Raw genomic sequence first — 22,141 nt, 5'->3', positions numbered from 1 at the left:
ACTTTCTTGATTAATTGATTTGTTGTCAAAGAAATATCAGAAAATGATGAATGAATGAATGGATAAATCCACTTATCATTGCAGCTCTAGTTATATTACTAACCACTTCCTCTACATTAAGCTACATCCCACTCTATGTAGCAGTGTGATGAGATTATATGAGGTGGACAGCAGCAGCCTGAGGTGTGGCTTACAGGCTGGTGGGATCAGATTGAAGGTAACGGTAGCAGCAACTGCTCGCTGTGAAGGTCCAGTGCTTAAGGGTTATTGGGGAGTGCTATTGTGGAGTTGTAAACATCACTTTTGATATTATCACAGTGGCACAGATAACTGAATACGGTGCAGGACCCTCAGTCTAAACCTGTCTTTGGACCTTTATTTCCTCTCTGATTGTTGTAAATCAGTCTAAAAAGTATGAAGACAGTTTGTCTCATAGCTTGACTCATCTCATGAGCAGATCAGGTAACTGTGATCATGTGTGTGTTACCTTGACGGTGTTGTACTTGCTGTTGAGCTGGTTGTGTTTCAGTCTGATCTCCTCTCTCTTGTCCTGATCCGGGACTCTCTTCTGTAGATTCTCTCCTTTCAATAGTAATTCCTTCACTGCACCTTCCTCACAGTCCTATAAACACACACACACACACACACACACACACACACACACACACATTGTTTATAAGTGCACACATAATATCAAAGGAAGCCTAAAGAGTTGTGATCATCTGTGTATGTGTGGGTGAGACCTTGTCCTCCTGGAAGTCCTCCTCCTTGAGGTTTTCTCCCTGTTTGACTTCCTCCTCCAGGAGCTCCAGCCAAATCTGTGCTTCACTGTGATACTGCTCCAGCTCCTTGGCTGACGCTGCCGTCTGTCACACACACACACACGCGCACACACACACACACACACACACACACACACACACACACACACACACACACACACACACACACACACACACACACACACACACACACACACACACACACACACACACACACACACACACACACACACACACACACACACACGAACAAAAGGAGAGGAAGATCATGAGTGGCCAAGAGAAAGTAAACTTACTTTGCAAGTTTGGAGCAGATTTAGTGAGAGTTTGAAGTAAATTTAGTTGGAGAGTTTGAAGTCTGTTAAGTGAGGGTTTAAAGTTAATTTAGTGAGAGAGTCTGAAGTCTATTTAGTGAGACTTTGAAGTAAATGTAGGGAGAGTTTGGAGTCTATTTAGTGAGTGCTTGAAGTATATTTAGTGAGCCTGAAGTTAATTTATGAAGACAGTTTGGATTAGAGTTTGTAGCAAGGAAGGTGAAAGAGAAAGAGCCCATTTAGAGCTGCAAGTGTTTACGAGTCAAAATTACAAATAACAAGTGGCACATTCATTAAATCTTATCTCACTATGTGTGTTATGGTTTTAAGAGGCTGTAACTCTACTCTGTCACTTTGGTTCCTACCAGTCCAGAGGAGATGCGTTGGGCGATGATGTCAAATCTCTGGTTGAGCTGCTCCACTTTGGGTCCCACCTGAGCCTGACAGTTCTCCCCCCTGGTGGACATGAGCTCCTGGGCTAAAGCCCTCACTTCCTCCATCTTACCCTTCATCAGTTCCAGCTCTGCACGCAGCACCTGCAGTACACACACACACACACACACACACACACACACACACACACACACACACACACACACACACACACACACACACACACACACACACACACACACACACACACACACACACACACACACACACACACACACACACACACACACACACATACGGTTGGTCAGAGAAGCTGTCTTTCCTTGAAGGCATGGGAGCTGCTTATCTGATTTGAAAGGTTGTTAAAATGTTTAAATAGAATTTTATAACCACCTAGAAAACATTCATTAATGCATTTTTAAAATGAGTAACAATTAGTGTTTATGCGCCAGAGGTGTCAAGTTTGACTGAGAATGGACTCTTGGAGACATCTTGGAAAATGTTTGAAATGTAAAAATTAAATATATATATGTATATTACGTATTCAAAACCAATGGATTTTTATCAGGCACACAGTATTATTTAAAGCAGTATTTTAACATGTTTTAAAATGTGTCTCCAGGGGATCTTTAAGTATTTTTCTAGGCTTCATAAATTCACATGGAATAATTGTCTTATATTCAAAGCACCCCAGTTCCTCAAATGATTAATATTATCAACTCAATATCAATAGATTAAAGTAAAAAAATGTGATTGTTGCAACCCAATTTGAGCAACACAGACAAAATGATTTCAGTTTCAAAATATGCTAAGGTCATAAATTCGGTATTTACATTTCAACATTAAGTATTCAATTGTATCAAACTTCACAAGTAGATATGAGATATGAGTATATGAGATTCCTATTTTTTTTCACCTTATATTTTTGTTATCTGAACTTACAATGTCCTTTAAATAAATAAAAAATCACAGATAAGAGGTTTAAGATAATGACAAGCAATAACAAGTCATACTGTATGTCCTTTCACATCTAATCTACAAGAAACTACTCATACAAACATTCCAGAAGGTAGAGATTAAACATAAAGTACATAAACATTACAACCTTAAGCGTAGCATCGTTAGATCCTTGGCCGTCCATCTCATACATCTTTTTCTCTGCTCCATCAATCCATCCGTTCACGTCCTTTATCTCTCCATCCAACTTCTGCATCTGCCGCTGGTAGTCCTGAGAGAGACAAAGAGAAAACGCTCAGACAGTGATGCTTCTAATGAGTTATTTTTAGAGAACCTGATGTAATTTTAGCAGTGATAAAAGAGATAAGTGATTAGTGCACTGCAGTTTCATAGCTTGTTTGTGTTCTTTTTTTCTCACCAGCAGCAGATTGAGCCATTCTTCTGCTCTGGATGTGACTGCGATCCAGTTGCAGTGCAGCAGGCTGACTTTGTCGTCCACCAGGCCCCCGTGGCCCCGCAGCACGGCCTTCAGGGCCTCGGCGAGGTCAACCACGGCCTGCAGCTGGGGCTGACGTCTCTCCGTTTCACCATGGATGGACTGGAGAGGAGAGGAGAGGATTTTCATTCATATCAACTATGTTTTTATTTGAGTGTATGTACACTAAGTGAGCTCTTATATGCTTTCTTTAAAGCTGCATTAACCGACTTTTTGGCCACTTGTGTGCAGCTGGAATCTATTAGACTTATTATCACCTTTTGAGTTTAACTTGCAAGCAAACAATTGCTTATTTCCACATCCAGCAGATACAAAGCAGCATTATCATTCATTCAGAGTTGTGCCTGTGTCCACCCGATGAATGTAAAGCCAATATTCTCTCCTTTTATCTCCATTTTGGTCTCCACCATCTCACAAGAACAATATTTGTCTATTTAGCTGCTAAATGCTGGGCTATGTTCACCAGCTAGTGCAGCTAAAAAGGTGCTGACATGTTGATGTTCACAACTTGTTTCTGCTACCTCCAAGTGGCAAAAAAACACATAAGGCATCTGAACATGTTTGTATGTGTGTCATACCTGTGCCCAAGCCACCTCAGCCTCCAGGTCACTGGGCATTCCGTCCACAGCGGAGCGCCTGGTCAGCTCTGCGTCAGTGACAGCGAGCCACTCTGTCAGCCCATTCAGCTCCTTACGAAGCTTCCTGGACAACTTCAGGCTCTTCTCCAGCTCCAGTTTACTCTCTGTTATCTGCGTACACACATTGAAAAAAAAAAAAATCTGTGTCTAAATCTGACTTGTGTGATCTTTGTAGAAGTGTGTGTGTGTGTGTGTGTGTGTGTGTGTGTGTGTGTGTGTGTGTGTGTGTGTGTGTGCGCGCGCATGTCCTAACCTGCGATCCCAGCTGGTTGTAGAGCAGTTTGAGGGCGGTCACCCGGTCGTCCAGCTCCTTGGGCTGCTCAGTCTGCTGCTTCTGGACAATCTGCCTGCCTGTTTTGATCACCGTCTCCACTTCCCCTTTCACTTCACTCAGCACCTTGTACAACTTCTGTTAGACACAAACACAGAGCAGGGCGTTCAAATCGGATCTAACCTATCTATTTATTTATTCAACCTATCTGCTGCTGTGAAGCGATCACCCACCATGCACTGCTCCAGTTGCGACTGCACAACGTCCTGCTCCACGCTGCGGATGTCCAGCACCCCCACCTGAGTTTTGACCCCGCTCAGCACGCGCTCACACTCGGTCAGACGTGCGTCGAAGTTGGCCGGCTTCTGGAAGTGCCGGAACTTGGTCCACACGTCTGCCAGCATTTTCTGTAGAAAGGGAAACACGGGAGAAGATTACCAGAGGGACGCCAACATGTGAGGAGGAGACTCACAATGTGCTGTGTGTGTGTGTGTGTGTGTGTGTGTGTGTGTGCAGTTGTGGGTGTGTACCTGGGTGAGGTCTATCTGTCCCATGACCCTTGGTGACGGATCTTTCTCCTGATTCTTCTTCCTCATCTCCTCCAGGGTCGCATCGTGGCTGCTCAGGTCGATCTGGATTTTCTGTTACACACACGCACACACACGCACACAAAACAGTGAAACGACTGCCAATAAAGAGTTTTGATGGATTGATAGTGTACCTCCCTCTGCTGACCACAAGAGAGCAGTAGACATCAAGGAGAAGAGAAAAGGACCCTTAAAATCTCTCTCTCTCTCACACACTCTCACACACACACACTTGGTCTCTGTCACCCCTCTCTCTTTTTAAATACCAAGTGCCCTGTAATCACAGATGCTCATCCACACCACTCTAATCCAATCATTCTCTTATCCTTCTGCATGTGTGTGTGTGTGTGTGTGTGAGAGAGAGAGAAATGTCATCCTTTGCGCTGGTGGTCGACGGCACACGTGGAGGTAATCTCTCCGTCCTCTCTGTACACACACACACACACACACACACACACACACACACACACACACACACACACACACACACACACACACACACACACACACACACACACACACACACACACACACACACACTCAGCCGGTCATGTTTCTATCACTCATGCTATCATTGCAGGTCATTATTTCATTATCTATCATCTGAGTTGTCTGAAGGGTGTGTGGAGAAAAAAAAGAGGAAAAAGGAGGTGTGTGTGTGTGTGTGTGTGTGTGTGTGTGTGTGTGTGTGTGTGCATGTATGCATGTGTGTGTGCTCCTGCTGTCTGTGTCCAAAGAAGCTCCAGGCTTAATTAGGACCACAGAGAAAAAAGTGCATTTGCCATTCTTTCTTAGGTCCTCTGCATACACACACACGAAATGTGTATTTTATCCTTTATATATATATAATATATTAATATAATATTTATATATATATATATATATATATTATAGTGTTCTTCCACTCTACCTGTCCACACAGCTGTCTCTGTTATTGATTAAATCTAACAAGGCCAATGCTCGACAAAATTTCATCAATCAACTAAAACCTGAAATTATTCATGGTAACTTCATGACTTTATCTTCAATCACTATTTAAAAAAAAAAAATCTTTGCATAAATGTGAACAAAACAGTTAAACTTGAACACAGTCTGGTCCAGTCTAATTAGGTCCAGATGGACCTTTTTTTTTCTTGGGTCTGATTACTTGAGGAATCTCTGGTCAATCTATTCAATTGTGTTCTCACAGTCAGGTGAAGTCTGGTTTGGTTAAGATTCATGAGTTCCATTTGCATCTAGTCAGGTCTGGTTGGTCCCACAAGGACTAATCCGGTCTAGTGGATTCAGTCAGGTCTAATCAGAACCAACTGAGAACAGCTGGGCCAATCAGAACCCAAAATTGTTTTCTGAGCACATTTAAAATTGTGATATCTTGTTGAAAAATGAGTTGCACTTAACTACATTGAGTCATCTCTAGCAGAGGCAGATCTTATCAGGTGGTTTCAATCCAAGAAATGACTGGCAGAAAAATCATTGTCAGCATGCAGTGTGTTCACAGCAGAGATTTCAAACATAATCATAGCTGTTTGATGTAGTTTAGAGTCTGGACCTTTCAGTTATTTTTCTTTAGATAATGACAATATGGTGACTAATTAGGTTAATGCAAAGTGATGCTGCTATCACTTGTACATGATCATTCAACGCAGGCTTTCTCAAGCCCTGTAACAGTTCATAGTGTACTTCACTCTGATCACTGGGGGTGATCACACACACACAGATGAGGAGTACCTGAGCCTCCTGCGGTAACTGCTGGGCATCGATGTGGTCAGCCAGGTACGCGGTGAGGTGGCGGTCGGTGTTGGCCAGCGACTCTTGCATCTGCCTCAGTGTCTTGTCGTTCTCCTGGGCCCACTGGACGCTCTTCTCCAGCTCCTTCTGCCTGAGCGCCGCCTGGGGAGACGGGAAACCCATCACAGCGTCAGAAAACACACACACACGAGCGGGCTATAAATACAGGAAACAGCTTGCAGGCAATGCATCAGTAGACGTTTTACATGCATTTCTTCGTTCAATTTTCCATCTCATGTATATAAAAGCAATTTCCCATAAAAAAAAATAACTGGGATAATCTCTTAGAGAATGTGGATAAGGCACCCGTGAGATTCAGATAAGATGCGTTTTTAAGGAATCCTCGGGGAGACGTTGGGATATTTTATTCACATATATAAACCTGTTATCTTGTTTACTATGATATTGTGCAGTCAGTGTGTAAAAAAACATTGCTACATAACATGACTTACACAGTCTACTACATTTCAGCAGCTGGAATTAGGCTAAAACATGATGTAAAAATGAGACTGACTAACAAAATCCAACAAAAGTCAGGTGTCAAGAGGCTTTTTTAAATCATTTTAATAGTGACACATCATTTTCACCCAAATTGCTGCAAAATATACTATGCTCTGACCTACCTTGACAGCAGATCATTTCTATGTACTATATTAAATTTGGATGAATTGATCTACTAACAGATATTCTGTGTGTACCAAGGCCTGATATATGTTGTTCCTCTGTGTCACAGAGCTCTGATGTTGTCCGAAAAATATGAAAAAACACATCGGCGAGCCACACTATTGCAATGGCTGACATGTTACACACACACACACAATTCCCCCAAATTGTTTGTATAGCTGAGCACATACACAGACAAACACAAGTACATAAACAAGACTAACACACACGCACGCACGCACGCACGCACACACACACACACACACACACACACACACACACACCCCCCCCCGCGCGTGTACCCTCTTGAAGGACGGAATCCGGGGTTTCTCTCTCATGTCGTCTCTGTGTGACCCGCCACATCAAGGCCGTCTCTGTCACTATCGTGTCCTATAACCAATAGTCTGCTGACGCTTGTTGTCAGTGTCGCATCAGGCGCCTGGCAACTACTGAGGAGTTTCCTTCCTCCCTTTTCGCCTGGTGATGTGAGATTAACTAGGGCGGGCCGTGGCGTCATATGACCAATTACATCATAAACCTGTGTGTGTGTGTGTGTGTGTGCTAGACAGAAACAGAGAGTGAGTTTATATGTGGTTACAGGTGAGCATGATAATCCCATACAGAAGGATAATGACTCTAAGTATAGCCCTGAGCCAGTCTAACCCTTCACACACACACACGCACACACACACACACACACGCGCACACACACACGCGCACACACACACGCGCACACACACACACACACACACACACACACACACACACACACACACACACACACACACACACACACACGGTTCTCCTAATGTTACCAGTGGATGTAGCACAGTCCCTCGCTCTCATGTCTTAGTTTATAATGTATGAAATGAGAACTTGAGTGAGATTAAATATTTAGACAAACATTGATAACAACCTTCCCTGTGGCGATGTACTCCATTTTTCCTGGCAATTGTCAGCTCATGAATACATATTCTCATTAAACGCTCAGTTTTGCCTTATTATTTATTTCCGGCACATTCGAACGCAGTCGCACAGTCGCCCGGCGTGGTGATTGTGAACCGGAGAGATAGGGGATCGCTGTTTGCTTAACTGCCTCGTGTTGGAAGCGCCGTGGGCAAAGCGGGAACGGCGTTCTCCCGCCACACGCTTCCTCTCGTCGGTTTTCCAGCCGTTACGAGGAGCTGAAATTAAAATGGCAAACACGCTTCTTTGATCTGAGGAACTGCAGACGGAGATGTGAAACAACATTTTTTTTTCTCCCTGCATGCGCGGGCTGGATTTATCTCCACACGAGTTTTAAAGTGGGACATTGATATAATGAGATTATATACTTTACTGTCTTGGCATTTACTTGGACCCCTGCACTGCTTACAACTTGGCTCCATCTGATGCCGGGGAAGTGTTGACACTAAGCTATTTGACTCTTGCTCTTGGGATCTTTTTTCTTTGAATAAGGAGTTGGAAGAAGATAAGAAATGGCTTCTCCGTGATGTTAAACTGTGATTGGGCCGACATCTGCAGTTTCTTAGTCGAGCTGTAAAATCAAATGGTGTCAATGGTAGATGGAGTAATACAGGTTAGAGCTGCTGCTTTCTTTTCCGATTGCAAAAACAGGTTTCCAGACTTATATAAACTGCACTAATTAGTGGATTAGATGACTCTGGGCTTTCTTTTCAAGGACACCTGTGTAGTTTACTTTCCTCACAAGGACACACTGTGTGTATCCTTGAGGCCCAAAACACATCATTTTGGGAGAATATGAATCCTACATTGTTTTCATGAATGTTTCAACAATAGCGGTCCTCTGGATTGGTGCATTGATACGTTTCTTTGCACACTGCTGCCACCAGCTGTCCATCAGTCCACCATGTGAGCATCCTTCACTATTTGAAGTATATTAGACAGGATTTAACATTAGATTTGGTACCAGAGCCAAAATTAGGTATCGTATCATTGCCAGTAATGAACATTTTTGACAAGTTTGACATTTTTTGTAGGTTTAATCATTTTAGTTTCCTGCATTAATAGCCATACAATCTAATAAAACAAACAGATATTTGATCTGAATTTTCTTTTTGAAAACCTTAAAATTGATAATTTTATAGAAAATCTAATCTAAGCCATACAAATAACTTAACACAGATCTGAATTTTACTTCACAGCTCAGCTCTGGATGAATGGAGTTGCTTATTGCTGAAAATTTTAGTGATCTGATGCTAACTCATTTTGGAAGCTATTTTTGTAATACACCAGAAGTCGTATCAAGAAAGTAGAATTTTTATTTATTTTTTCAGCTTTGGTTAAAAGTACATTTTTAGTAAAACTTTATGAATTATATTATATCATTTCTTTTAAGATGTTTGATGCGACCAAATGTTTTCACCCAAATCTTTTATATTAAACTCAGTTCTCAGTATTAAAAGATTGGATCTGCAGTCTAGGATATGAACACTTCTAACAGACCTCTCACAGACAGAACCGTATAAAACTGGACAAAAAAACGAACCTAGAGATGTGACAGCGTGTTCTTCAAACAGCACTGATCAAGTTAATAAAATAAGATTGAACAAAGAAATGATGATTCTCCTGATACGCTCTCCTCTGGTTATAAAAGGGAGAAACATCCAGGACATATTTTGGGTGTGTGAGTATTTCTGCTCCTCCATCTGTCTTTGAGATACTCACAAACAGCCGTGTCCTGTCTCTGAGCTTCTCATCCTCTTTATGGGTGGCAAACAAACACGGTTCGGAGCGTCCCGGTCTCACCTCACATGTATACATGCTGACATACACACTCAAACAAAGGACACCAGCTTCTCTGAGGCTTTCAAACACACATGCACACAGACAATACACACAGTGACTGTTCCTTCTCAAAAATACAAAAAGTCTGAAATAAAAGAATGTGACACGTAACACACACACGTACACACACACACACACGTAGACACAGAGTCTCTGATGAGCAGCCAAACAAAGGAGAAGCTTATCAGGCTGCAAGGAGAACATTAATCTGGTTCTATTGTGAGGGAGGATCAACCCAGCGGGCGATGACTGTGTGTCTCTCTGTGTGTGTGTGTGTGTGTGTGTGTGTGTGTGTGTGTGTGGGTGTAAGTGTGTCTAATCTGTCACTGAGGATCACCACAAGAGGCTGAGAATGTATCAGTGCCATTGATGATAGCCGATGATGGCTACGAGGAAGGGAAGGAAGACGTGGAGAAAGGAAGAGGAGGAGGAGGAGGAGGAGGTGGCAGAAGGCAGGTAAAGGGGAGGAAGGAGAAGAAGGAAGATAGGAGTGGACTAGAAGTATAAAAGGATATTGATGTAAAGGAGTAGAAGGAAAAGGAAGAAAGAAGAGGTGGATGATGAGCTTGCTAAACACTAACAACTTACTATTGTCAGTTCTCTTCACATTCAGAGCGAACGTAACTTTACATTCACTGAAACAGTGTGTGTGTTCCTTTCCTCATAAAACATTTACAAAGCCGATTTTTGCACCATTTGAAATAGTTTACATCCATGTTTACTGACTACAGTCTTCTTTGATCTCTCAAGTTCATTGTGTCTTTTATCACTTGAACACTTTCATCAGAATCAAAGAGCGGTTTTCTGGACATGGCCTGGAAAAGCTGATTCACACTTTAGCTTTTAGTGGATTTCTGCAGCAGGCTGCTCACTAGAACAAGAAAAGCCGATTTGGCCCCAAATACATTTCTCAATTGCTAATTCCTTATGAACCCTCTCTAACCCTCAGATCATCAGGGACTGGTCTATAAGTTGTCCCTCGGGTTGACACTAAGCAGCAGGAAGCAGCTTTGGAAGCAGCTTCCTGAAAGTTTAAGGACGGGCCACATCTGTAGATACATTTACAACATGCTTTAAGCTCACCTGTTCCCCAAAAACCTCTAACTGAAAATACAGCTGCATAACTAGTGCTGCCATATGTACAAATAGCTGTTACTTTGGGTGCTTTATTAAATTATTTACCTATAGTCTTTTTTACCTATATTGTTGATGTCATGTTTTTGACGCCTTCTGTCAGTTGTCTTAATTGTAATTTCTAAATAGAGAAAATGTTCCACTATACAGTTTAGATGAAAAAAATCTCTTTTCATAATCTATACTATTGAATGTGATTATGTTCATATGTCTTACCTACCTGACACTTTTATCAGTAAGATGTATTTATATATGACATGTTTTTGTTTCCTGAATAAGGACAAATGTCAGTTCATATATTGTTACAGACATATTAAGAATCATCATGTTGCAGCTTCTATCATGACATTCTCATTTAGGATTCAGGCAAACTAGTTGACGTTTGATTTAAAGAGACATGACCTCAATCAGCCAGATGGTGGCACTAAAACAACAAGCTTTACGTTTTGGCCTATAACTTTTGAACTTTAAGTCTCATACATAGGATTCAGATAGATTTCCCGTCATTTTAATATTCTGAAAAACACATTTTTGACATCTTCTAAACGACTGCGACCAAATTTGCTGTGGATCATTATTGGACCAATCTCAAGAAAAGTTGCTTAAAGCTTGTTGTTATCTTATTTAGTTTTCAAGATATTGACCAATGAACTTCAAAAGGGCATGGCTCAGCACATAAATAGACCAAAGTTAACAACCATTGTGCCAGTCATCACAGTACTTGCTGGATACATCCACATAATTACCTGAAACATATCCTGAAAGTTTCATTTAAATTGACCATTATGGGGGGGCTACAAATCCAACAATGGGTATGGCATAACACACATCAGACTGTAAATCTGAAATTGTCAGAATCTGTCCAATCATTACAAAACCCACAGGATATATATCATAACAATGTTCAACCACGTGTATAAAACTATTTTGACATCACTCAATAGCAACCAGTTCCAAACATGTGCATGGGCCATAAATCATCACCAAACCTGGTGGATATTTTAATGAAGCTGTTCTAAAGGTCTGTGTTGGCTTGAACCCTGAAATAGCTGCTTGTGGCTATATGTTCCTTTACTGTTAGTGTACTGATATATTTATGAATTTGGCAGGTGCTTTTGTCCAAAGTCGCATACAAATGAGGTACAATCCAAGCCTCAGTAGAACAAGGAGAAGCCTTCAAGAATAAGTGCTGCAGTCACTTTCAAAGTCCACCTAAAGCAAGTACCTCAGGTTGCTGCTGCACACAGCAAGAGATAAGCCCAAGGATATTAGAAGAGAGAAAGCAGGTGAGATAAAGAGGGGCTATTGCAGAGGAAGGTCTTCAAGTGGTTATTGAGGGCATGGAGGGATTCTGCTCATCAGACTCATCATTTCGTCAACAAATTGTATGAAAAAAACAAAATCAACAGTGTTTCAATCTATCTCTCATCACTGTTTGACTTCCTGTCAGTCTATATATCATCAGTTTCATATATCACCAGACAAGCAACAAGCACCCTGTGGAGTGGAGTGGAGTGGGATTGTTGGCTGGTTGAAGAGCAGACGTGCACCATGTTTAGAACATTTGCAGAGTACATGATGCCAGCAGCCCTGCTGGAGGACCAGTGTCTGTACAAGAGCTGAGTGACACTGTCTCAGGTAAGACAGGAACGTTTTGATGGTATACAGTGTGAAGTGATGCAGCAGAGTCAGCCACAATGAGGAGCTGAGATGGAAGTGTTTTATTGTTTGCCATTGATTGTTGTTTAGCTGCCTTTTTTTTCATTTCAGTTTTATTCTTTTCTTAGTTGTGCAAACTAACTAATTAACTAAGTTATTGGTAATCAATTGTCCACAGCAATCTACCTTTGTTAAAATGCAAAGTGCACTCTGGATTCAAATCATACTAAACTAATTAAAACTGCACTGCAGGAAAACATGAGTGAAAAGATTTCCTGCGGCTGGAATGTTAATCAAATCAAATAGCATGGCTCCCTCTGCACTGCTTCCCATGCTGCTCTTCAGTGTGGATACTCTCCCGTACACGTGTAGCATTATATCTTACCCTCGCCATGAGTTCATCCCAGCGAGCGTTGAAAGCGTCTAGTTTTTGCTGTATCAGTTCATCCAGAACTCCTCCGTCCATCAGAGTCTGAGCCAGCTCTCGAATCTGGTTCCTGTTGTCCTCTGGGTGGCGCAAAAGAGCCTCCAGGCCCTGTACACACAAACACACACACACAGGAAAAATAATGATCAATCACACTTTCAAAGGCTGATTTTAGTATTGTATTCTGTTTAGCTTAAAGCCCCCATCATCCATGCATCAGCATTACACAAAGCTCACTCTTATTCCACCAGAAAACATTACAAGTTAAACATTTCAGCTCGTTGGATTGAAGCTAACCACAGAATAAAGATGCCTCTGGTGGTAGTGATATAGTGATTCTATCTTTTGGCACACATGATATTATTTTGTTTGTAAGTGACTAATGAGGAGGTGGTAGATAAGAGTGCTGATGACATGCAGAGGCTAAAAGAGGTCAAGCAGCCCTTGTTCCTGCCACCTCAGCACTTAACAGCTTTTCACACGTTCTGAAAATGACCAAAAATGGTGTTTGGCCGAAGTCAACAGGCTGTTGAGCAGTGTGTGATACAGCCGAGTGGGCAGCTGGTTGCATTTTTGCAGTTTTGTGATAACTTCAGTGAAAGAATGCATCCTGATTCAGAAGCTTTTTTTTTTTTTTTTGCATTGTTTAATCTTACCGAATCCCCGGGTGTGACATCTGAGGCAATCTGCTAAAGCATGGTTTAAGTAAATTAAGGAGTTAGGGTTAACACATAAGCCTTTCACTTTATTTCCTCGGGAAGGTTGGTAAACCCCAATTTCTGTAATTGCTAGAAGCGATGTAAATTATATTGGATTTATTTTTTTACTGTGTGAAGCCTGTTTTATATTACAGCTCCGTGCAGGAACTGTGCATACTGAACCTGTGTTTATCTCTCCCAAAGAGCTCCTAACTTTATTTATTTTCCTTTATTTCCTTTTTTAAAAATCATCACATCTTTCCTATGAATGACATCTCTCTTCACCGCTTCCTTACCTTCTTGTTTCTCCTTCAGTTTTCTGCATTTCAAAATTTGAATATTATGTGATCATAACAACATCACTGTTTTTAATATCTGTTGGCTTTTTAGTCTGATAATGAAGAAAACTGCTCATATTCAGCTATTTAAATTCTCAGAGTACTTACTTACAGAGTCAAACTTCACAGAACACTTTCATCTTTTGTACATTTAAATGCATTCACTGGTAAAAAGTCTTCAATTAAAATATGTTAATTATATGTTTTTGGAATTATTCTATCATTTCTTTCTTGACAAAAACACCAAATTTCTAGCAGAGTGACTTTTAACCAGAAACAGTTGTCATTTTTGAGAAGTGATTTTATTCTCAGTCTAACACTCCTCCACCTGAATATCTACTTACCTACCTACCTACAACTCTCTTTGCCCTGCCTCATTTAAATAAAGCTGGTAGACTGAGTATGATTTGCCCAAAATTTGTGAATTTCAAGTTACAGTTACATGCCTGTGGATGCACCACTGTATAAATAGAGACTAAGGTGTGCACTTCTTTTCCCTTTTTTTTTTTTTTTTTTTTTATTTCATACTCACATCTAGAGCCTCATGCAGCTCCTCTGCTCCTCCTTGCAGGTTTTCTGTCTCATCCAGTTTCTGCTCCAGCTGGTCCAGGAAGGCGTTTTCCTGCTCCAGGTAGGAGAGCAACTCACACCAACACGCCCACACCTCCTGCATAACACACACACACACACACACACACACACACACACACACAGGCAAGAGAAAAGACAGATTGAAAGGATAAGTTGATGGATTGGTGAAAAAAAAGATGATGCAATTTACTGATTTTGACATTTTATGTGTGAGAGGGAAGAAAGACGGAGAGCAGCGGGGAAAGACAAAGAGTGAGAGAGAGAGGGGGAAAACTTCAACTGTCACCAAGAATAACAAGACGCAGAGGTAATTATTCCTCATGGAAATGAGGCGGAGAGAAGAGTGGGAGGATGAAGAAGAGACTCACACCGAGGGAGGATGAAGATAAAAAGAGGAGGAAGGAACCAATTTGTAATAAATAACAACATCAACACAAATGAAGATGATTTAAAGACAGGTGGCAGCAGATGAACATGGACGCTGTCTCAACTTTTCTTATGATACTGTTTTACATGAATTAGTTTCTTAAAGTCAGGAAAAAGCAGCACTTTACAGAGATTAAACATTTTTAAAAAAACACTAAGCGGCTAATGGAAGTGGCAGAATGTACTTAATGTCAACAAGTAGACAGACATTTTAAAAACAAGTTATTTTTCCCTTGTGGAGCGAACAGAAAGCATCAGCGTTCTCCACTCTTTTATTGTGAGTCACTTGGTGTCTGTGTCACACTCTCACACTCCTTGATGAAAAATGGAGCTGTGAAGGTTATAAATGCTTCTTCTCTGCACATACAATACTGTCTGAACCCTTTTTCTGTGTTTTAGCAGCTGATTTAGCAGCTTTTTCACAGCAGATGTGTTAACTTGTCATGCTAGGTGTTACTAACAACAGTGTGACAGTGAGACAACATGCACGATACAAAGACCCACAAACTGATTTCATTTTTTACATCTGTGATTTTACTATTGCTACGCTAAAAGTTCACAAAACCACCTTTATGTATCCTTCTTCACTTTTTTCTACTATTATAAGTTTCAATGTGGTTGATGCCTCGTGTGTAACATCTCTGATTCTTACCTACAGTCTAATGCTCACTGTCACTGAAATGACAAAGCTTAGTTTATATATAACACCTGCAGCCATCACACAGCTGCCGGAGCGATCCGAGCATCCTCAGAATGAGAGAGCTGCTGTGAGCGTTTTCCACACACAAGCAGCCGCGGTGGTGACTTCAATCTTTTAATATCCTGACATGGTGACAGGATCTGAAGATAAGTGACCTCTAGTGCTTTTCTACGCATGAGACAGATACGCCCTTAGTCACAGATCCCAATTTTATTCAGTAAAAAAACATTTGGAATACAGCATTAGTCCTCAGGATTGAGTCCTGAGCTCCATCAAAGCTGTCAGGGCATTTTTATTTTCAGCAAAGCTCCAAACTCCAGTTTTTTTTTTTCCTCTGGAGAATTTGTTGAGTGGATTACCGTGAAGTTTTTAGTAATGCTACCTAAAGTCAATATTTACAGACGTAGCATTACTGGATGCATACTGAGTGCAGCGTCTCTAACTGTTCAACTAAAGAGCTGTATTTGTTGTCTCGTTGTAAAAAGAGGATGATGGACAGAAATATTTCAGCACATCGTTCATATAAATTAAACTAATGGCCACTTGGGGGCAGTAGAAACAAGCTGTGAACACAACCACTGACATATTACCACTTTTCAAGTTGATTATAGCCTTTTTAAAGGGTTAGTTCACCCAAATAACACATGTCTCTACATTGGTACCCAGCTAGGCAGATAGTTGTGGCTTTATTGATGAAGGAGATTTCTGTCTTCAATCTACAGATCACACTGACTACAGTTTTTTTAACTTTAAATATTTCAAGCATCTTGTAACACTGTTCATTAAAATTGGCTTGTTTCTGATTGAGTTAGATAACAAAAAGATAGCATCTAAAATGTAAGGAGAGAGGCTGAGATGGTGTTGCTTGGCTAATCCCACTTCACCTCAGCTCATCTATAATATACTGTATATACCCTCTGACAACACACACACACACTCAAAGCAACATGCCCTCCAGGACAAACACTGATGTATGTGAGCATCACGGCTTTGGCTTTGACACAACATGTAAGTGATTACATTAGGCGCACATAAACACATTCTCTCCTCCATGCCCTTCTATAAATTTCTATTTTACCTAAGCATGCTATCATTATCAAATGAACACTTTCAGACTTTCACTGCGCTCCATTCATAGCTTGATGTATATATATCTTTCAGTTGTCAGCACGTTAGAAGAAATAAAATAGAAATAAAACTCGTACCTCCAGGGTTTTACATTTCCCATCCAGCCGGCTACAAAGGCGCTGGTAGTTGGCCGTCAGCACGTCCAGCTCTGAACGCAAGGCATCATGGGCTGTGGGTGGGGCTTTGGCGATGAAGCTGTTGACGCTGTCGGTCAAGAGTTTGACCTTTAGCTCCTTGGAGTGGACCTCTTCTTGGGCCCTCTGTTAGAGAGACAGAGAAGGAGAGAGATGAACAGACAGCAGAGTTGTGCTGGTTGTTTGAGACACTGCACTGTGAGGTGACCAGTCCTGTCAAGTGTTCTCAGTGAGATAGCGACCCCCTGCCTCCAACCAGGGTCTCTCAACTGAAATGTCTGTGTTTATGGAGTATGAGGCAATGGTGGAATAAATACACTTTCCTTCACTTAAAGGTAAAACTTAAACAGGAGACTCACAGGTTTTTAGGTCAGATTGAAGCAGCAGACGTATCCAGACTTTTCATCCCTAGTTTGTGTCTATACACATTTGTATAGACACATCTGTAAGACTTTAAAAAATGGTCCCACAAAAGACTGTTTTGCAAGTGTAAAATTGGTGGAGTGCCCCTTTTTTTCAGTCTTCTAAGACTTCCTTAGAAAATAGTAGACTTTACATCCTGAAAGCAGCTTAGGGCTTTGAGAATGTAAAATCGACAACAATCCCAGATGGAATAAATCGAAATGAGAATAAAACTGTATTCTCTGGCCTGCAGACTCACACGTACCCCATCAACATTCTTGGGCCTCTCTCTAAGGCAGAAATATATCTATATATGAATTGTAGGGATAAATGCCGTGCCACTGTAAAGTGTGTTACATGTGCTGCTGCTGCTTTTACATTTAAACTACTGTCACACATACAAACAGGCTATTTGATCTTTTTTTTTTTTTTTTTCAAACACAGGACAGAATATAGACAACAGATTTATGTTCTAATCAAAATGAAACATTGCACATGTCATACAGATACATGACATACACACACATCTCATATATCCCATTTTTTACCTACTTGTAAAACAAAGCACACAATGCTGACTGGCAGATTACATTTTACGGTTTACGGTCACCTCAATACATACGAATAAATGTATCGAATGCACAACCCTGCTTTCTATGAGATACAAAAATAGCCTACACACTTGTACGGTGTTTCTTCCTAACTTGTGTATTCAGGTTAATTACTCATTACTCACAATAGAGAGGATGAAACAATAGAAACAAACAAGCAGCAGATCTCTGCACAGACTGGAACAACCTAACATCACTCTGCTGAACAGGTTGCATGTAAATGTGAAGTTGGGGAATTCTAAATGAGTTGAGGCAGGCGCTATCCGTGCTGCCGAGTGTGTGTATGAACAACACACACAACGACAAACCTCAGGAGCCCTCACTACAATACAACATAAAAACACATACACACACACATTCAGGCAAACTGTGCACAATATGTTTGACTCTCCTTGTGCTGGAAGTGGAAGTGAGATGTAGCAGCGTGCACAGCTCAGAATGTTGAATACTGTATTGGGTGCACAGTTGTGGTGAGGATCAAAACAAACACAACACCAGACCTCACAGACATACGTTTTTATGTGTTGTAGGGAAAAAAACAAATGTGTTTCAGCTGACATGCCTACAATAAATAAGAAGTATTTATTTGTGAGTGTTGGTGTTCTGTTTGTTTCCACCACAGAAAAGTCCATATATTCATATTTTGCTTTATATAATGTATTCTTAACTTAAGGTGTCCAACTGCTTCCTGTCCACAGGTGTTGTGACTCTGACCTGTTTTTGTGTTTTTGTCTCGACTACTTTCAGAGTAACGGTATCTCATCACATTCTGTTCTCAGGTGGGGGTTTTTTCGTGGTTTTTTTTTCACTCGAATTCAAGAAATCCAACCTCTTTAACTTACGAAAACATGCAGCTGATGTCATTGGCAACACTGGAAAACTTGCTAACCTGTCTCTTTTTGCTTTGGTTTCATTGGTGTGATATCTCATTGGCTTCCCGTCAAAACATCCTTTTCCTTCTTTAACTTCCTTCCTTCCTTCTCATCTGTATACTTGCTATGACTCCATGAATCGCAGCCATACACCATAACAATTGACTGACATTTACCTCACATCACAATCCAGCTGGGCTCTGTTTCAAAAGACTTGTTACAATTCTCCCAGTCATTCTAGATAGATTACCAGTCCGTCCAAACTTCTGTCTTTCCTGCATCTAAGAGATACTCTAAACCAACTTACCAAACATTCAGAGTTCTCTAGAATTGAATCAGACTATTAAATCAAATTACAGCTGATGAATAGGTTTAGCAGTTAAGTTAACAAGCCTCGTCATAACAGTAAAACTCTTAAATATCAACTGAACAGTGACAGAAAGGACAGACAGATGGCAAGAGATAAAGAGTAAGGGAGGTAAGCGAGAGAGGGAGATGGAAAGAAAGAGAGAGAGAGGGCTTAATGGATGGAGGGATGGATGCACAAACAAATGAATCAATGTATCTTGTGTTGACAGAGGTGCTAAGTGTGAAGAGACGGAGAGAGAGAGAGAGAGACGGAGTGAAGCTGACGAATCAATGAATGAAGGAGTGTAGCTAATACTTTCCCCAGCAAGGGAGGGAGCAGGAGAAGAGGGGGATTAAGAGAATAAACGAATGAACAGATTCACGAATGGAGTTTCCTTTAAGCGTGGAGCGTAAAGGGGGGAAATGGAGGGCAGGAGAAGAGAGAAGGAGAGAGGATGGAGGAAAAAAAATAGAAGTGGCAAAGAGTAGAGGAGAGGAAAAGGAGGTGAAAGAATGAGGAGGAGGATGGAGGGAGGAGGAGATTAGCGAGAGCAAGCAAAAGAGGGAGAGTGAAATCAATTTTTAATTTTCAACTTGACTCTCAAGTAAACTTTTTGGAGGAGGCGGGGGGGGTGAATGGCTGCCGAGGCTTATGGGGATATCACAAAAGCAAATAGTGCCATAAATTTACATCACAAACACATCACATTAAAGTTATGAAAGCCGAAAAAAAAGTGCGGCGGCGAAGAGGGGGATCAATGCAATTTGATAGAAAATTGAGGAATCGCAGGAACGAGAGTAGAGAGAGGGTTTGAAAAAGAGACACAAAGCCGTGACTGAGGGGTACGGCAAGAAGATAAAGAGAGAGAGGGGAAGAAAGAGAAAGAGAGCAGGTTTTTACTTCAACAATGACGAGAGGCAGGCAGACGAGGGGTGGAGGGTGAAGTGTGTTATCGACCTGGAATTAGCCAGGATCAGGAGAGACTGACAGAGAAAAGAGAAAGAGCGGCTGCATCATCATCGCACAGAGTCAGTCAGACCCGGGGCTTTGACTGTGAATTCATCTGGAGACCAAGATCCACATTTTCCAGAAAAAGGGGGGCAGGGATCCAATTAGAATGTACAATCTCTCTACATGTAGCACTAAAAATACATGCTGCTGCTGATGAAAACTTTAGTTCTCTATACCTCTATATCTATACCTGTGGAAAGCACAGTTGTTGCTGTGTGTGTTTATGCCTGCACACTGTTGTATTCTACCTCCAACAGGGCTGCTGCTCCAGATGTGTCCCTGCATCACATTGTTTTGGTAATACAGGATAACAGGGGCCGCACAAAAGGTGTATTCTAACCGTGCAATTCAACATGCCAGTCTCATCAATGAATGAGCTCCTGAGTCACTTTTATGTAGAGTCACGACGTCAATCTTACGAGGTTCACTTTCAGCACAGTGCAAGTCTGAACTGACTGCTGTCAGATTAACATGGACCCTGTTTACAATTGATTTTAAAATGCATCTTTGTCGTTGGGATCACAAGTGGACAGCGCTAAATATAAGTATAAATGACCACAGAGACACATTGTGATGACTCAAACCATTTGCCAAGGCGGTCTGGCACACATGTGTACACATAGATTTGGTAGTGTAAAAACTAATGTGATGCGTCCCTGACAAGAAGGTAACAGGAAAATATGTCATCAGTGCAGGATGTGGTGGTAGTTTTAGTGACAGCGTGACAACACCATAAAACTTTGTCCTGCCATTCTCAACTGTTGGAATATGCAGTCACTTGTTTAGTGACAGAATGATGTAATAACTGTGCATGGGGACCTCGGACCTTCTTGCAGAAGTGATGCAGGCAGTAATGAGATCTGAACAAAAGTGATCAGTTGGACACCTTGAAGACGCCTGACAGACACGTGTGAACAGCGATGTCTCTCAGCTTGTCTTCGAATGACTGAAACACATTTTAAAAAGTGTGACCTGCCTCATAAAGACCAGAGCAGCACAAGGTCAAACATGCAGAGAGTCAGAGAGTGAATAAGTGTATTATCTCTATCTTCAGCTCAGTTTGATCAGTGCTGTGAAAGAGACATGTTTAAGTAGTTGAGAAGATTCTTCTCATTTCACATCAGTGTATAAAAAACATTTTCCTGTCTCGGTGTGACCAGGACTAAAAGGGTTTAAAAAATCCACCTACAGCTACAGTAACCATCATCTATGAGTACATACAGCATGTGAGAAAACAGGTATTAAACCAGAGGTGCAGTGTGGCGTCCTGTCACTCAATGCTAGTGCATGTCAGACTTAATAATCAGGCAGCAGGATTTATATTGAGTTTAAATGATGAGATTGATTAGAAAATGTATCAGAGGACTGGTCTTTAATTAAGTCTTCAACAACAAAACATGTTCTAAAATCCTTCAGGGATGCAGCCTGAAAGAGAACAAAAACTGCCTCCTCCTTATCAGTGTTATTAACTCACTGATGTTCTCTTTTTCACACCAGGTGCCAAATATCACACGAGCATTGCTTCTTTCTCTAAATGTTCTGTCATGTCTGAATAAAGCCAAGACAGCTCTGTGCAGTCTCATATTTTATCCTAAATCTGTCTTTTCCTGTCTCTGCCTCTCTGTGTATCTGTCTTGAACTTGCACAGATCCTCCACAACCTTGTGTCTCTAACTCTCACACACACACACACACACACACACACACACACACACACCTTGAGCTCCTCCACAGCTTTGCGTAGCTCTTCGGGGGTCTTGTATGTGAAGTCTCTCTCCAGGTAGTCTTCCTCAGCCTGGTTGATCCACTCCTGCATCTCCTGCATCTCCTTCCTCAGAGCCATGGTCTTATCCAGGCCGCCTTTCAGAGCTGACTTCTTAGCGTAGGCCTAGACGTGGGGGAAACACACATGACATGAAAAGAGGGAAACACACTCTCTGGGTGGAGGTTTTGGTGCCTGGGGGT

General features: G+C 41.4%; 1 protein-coding gene across 3 annotated transcripts in view; it reads right to left on the bottom strand.

The window, feature by feature from the left end:
- dmd (dystrophin) overlaps nt 1-22,141 on the bottom strand; it is a 184,835-nt gene that overhangs the window by 92,467 nt on the left and 70,227 nt on the right. For 2 of the 3 annotated variants that reach the window (XM_062445522.1, XM_062445523.1), the window contains exons 25-38: nt 21,894-22,064; nt 16,876-17,058; nt 14,486-14,620; nt 12,876-13,025; nt 6,167-6,328; nt 4,382-4,492; nt 4,085-4,258; nt 3,834-3,989; nt 3,521-3,691; nt 2,865-3,044; nt 2,595-2,717; nt 1,462-1,632; nt 744-866; nt 488-622 (exon numbers count right to left, since the gene is read on the bottom strand). In XM_062445522.1, the coding sequence (XP_062301506.1) occupies nt 488-622; nt 744-866; nt 1,462-1,632; nt 2,595-2,717; nt 2,865-3,044; nt 3,521-3,691; nt 3,834-3,989; nt 4,085-4,258; nt 4,382-4,492; nt 6,167-6,328; nt 12,876-13,025; nt 14,486-14,620; nt 16,876-17,058; nt 21,894-22,064 (2,145 nt within the window). Of the gene's footprint in view, nt 1-487; nt 623-743; nt 867-1,461; nt 1,633-2,594; nt 2,718-2,864; nt 3,045-3,520; nt 3,692-3,833; nt 3,990-4,084; nt 4,259-4,381; nt 4,493-6,166; nt 6,329-12,875; nt 13,026-14,485; nt 14,621-16,875; nt 17,059-21,891; nt 22,065-22,141 lie in introns of all 3 variants that reach the window. The other variant, XM_062445524.1, reaches the window with a different exon arrangement.

This window comes from Scomber scombrus, chromosome 24 (assembly GCF_963691925.1).
Source record: "Scomber scombrus chromosome 24, fScoSco1.1, whole genome shotgun sequence".
In the NCBI taxonomy this organism is placed as follows: Eukaryota; Metazoa; Chordata; class Actinopteri; order Scombriformes; family Scombridae; genus Scomber; species Scomber scombrus.
This window is presented reverse-complemented; position numbering and strand designations above follow the sequence as displayed.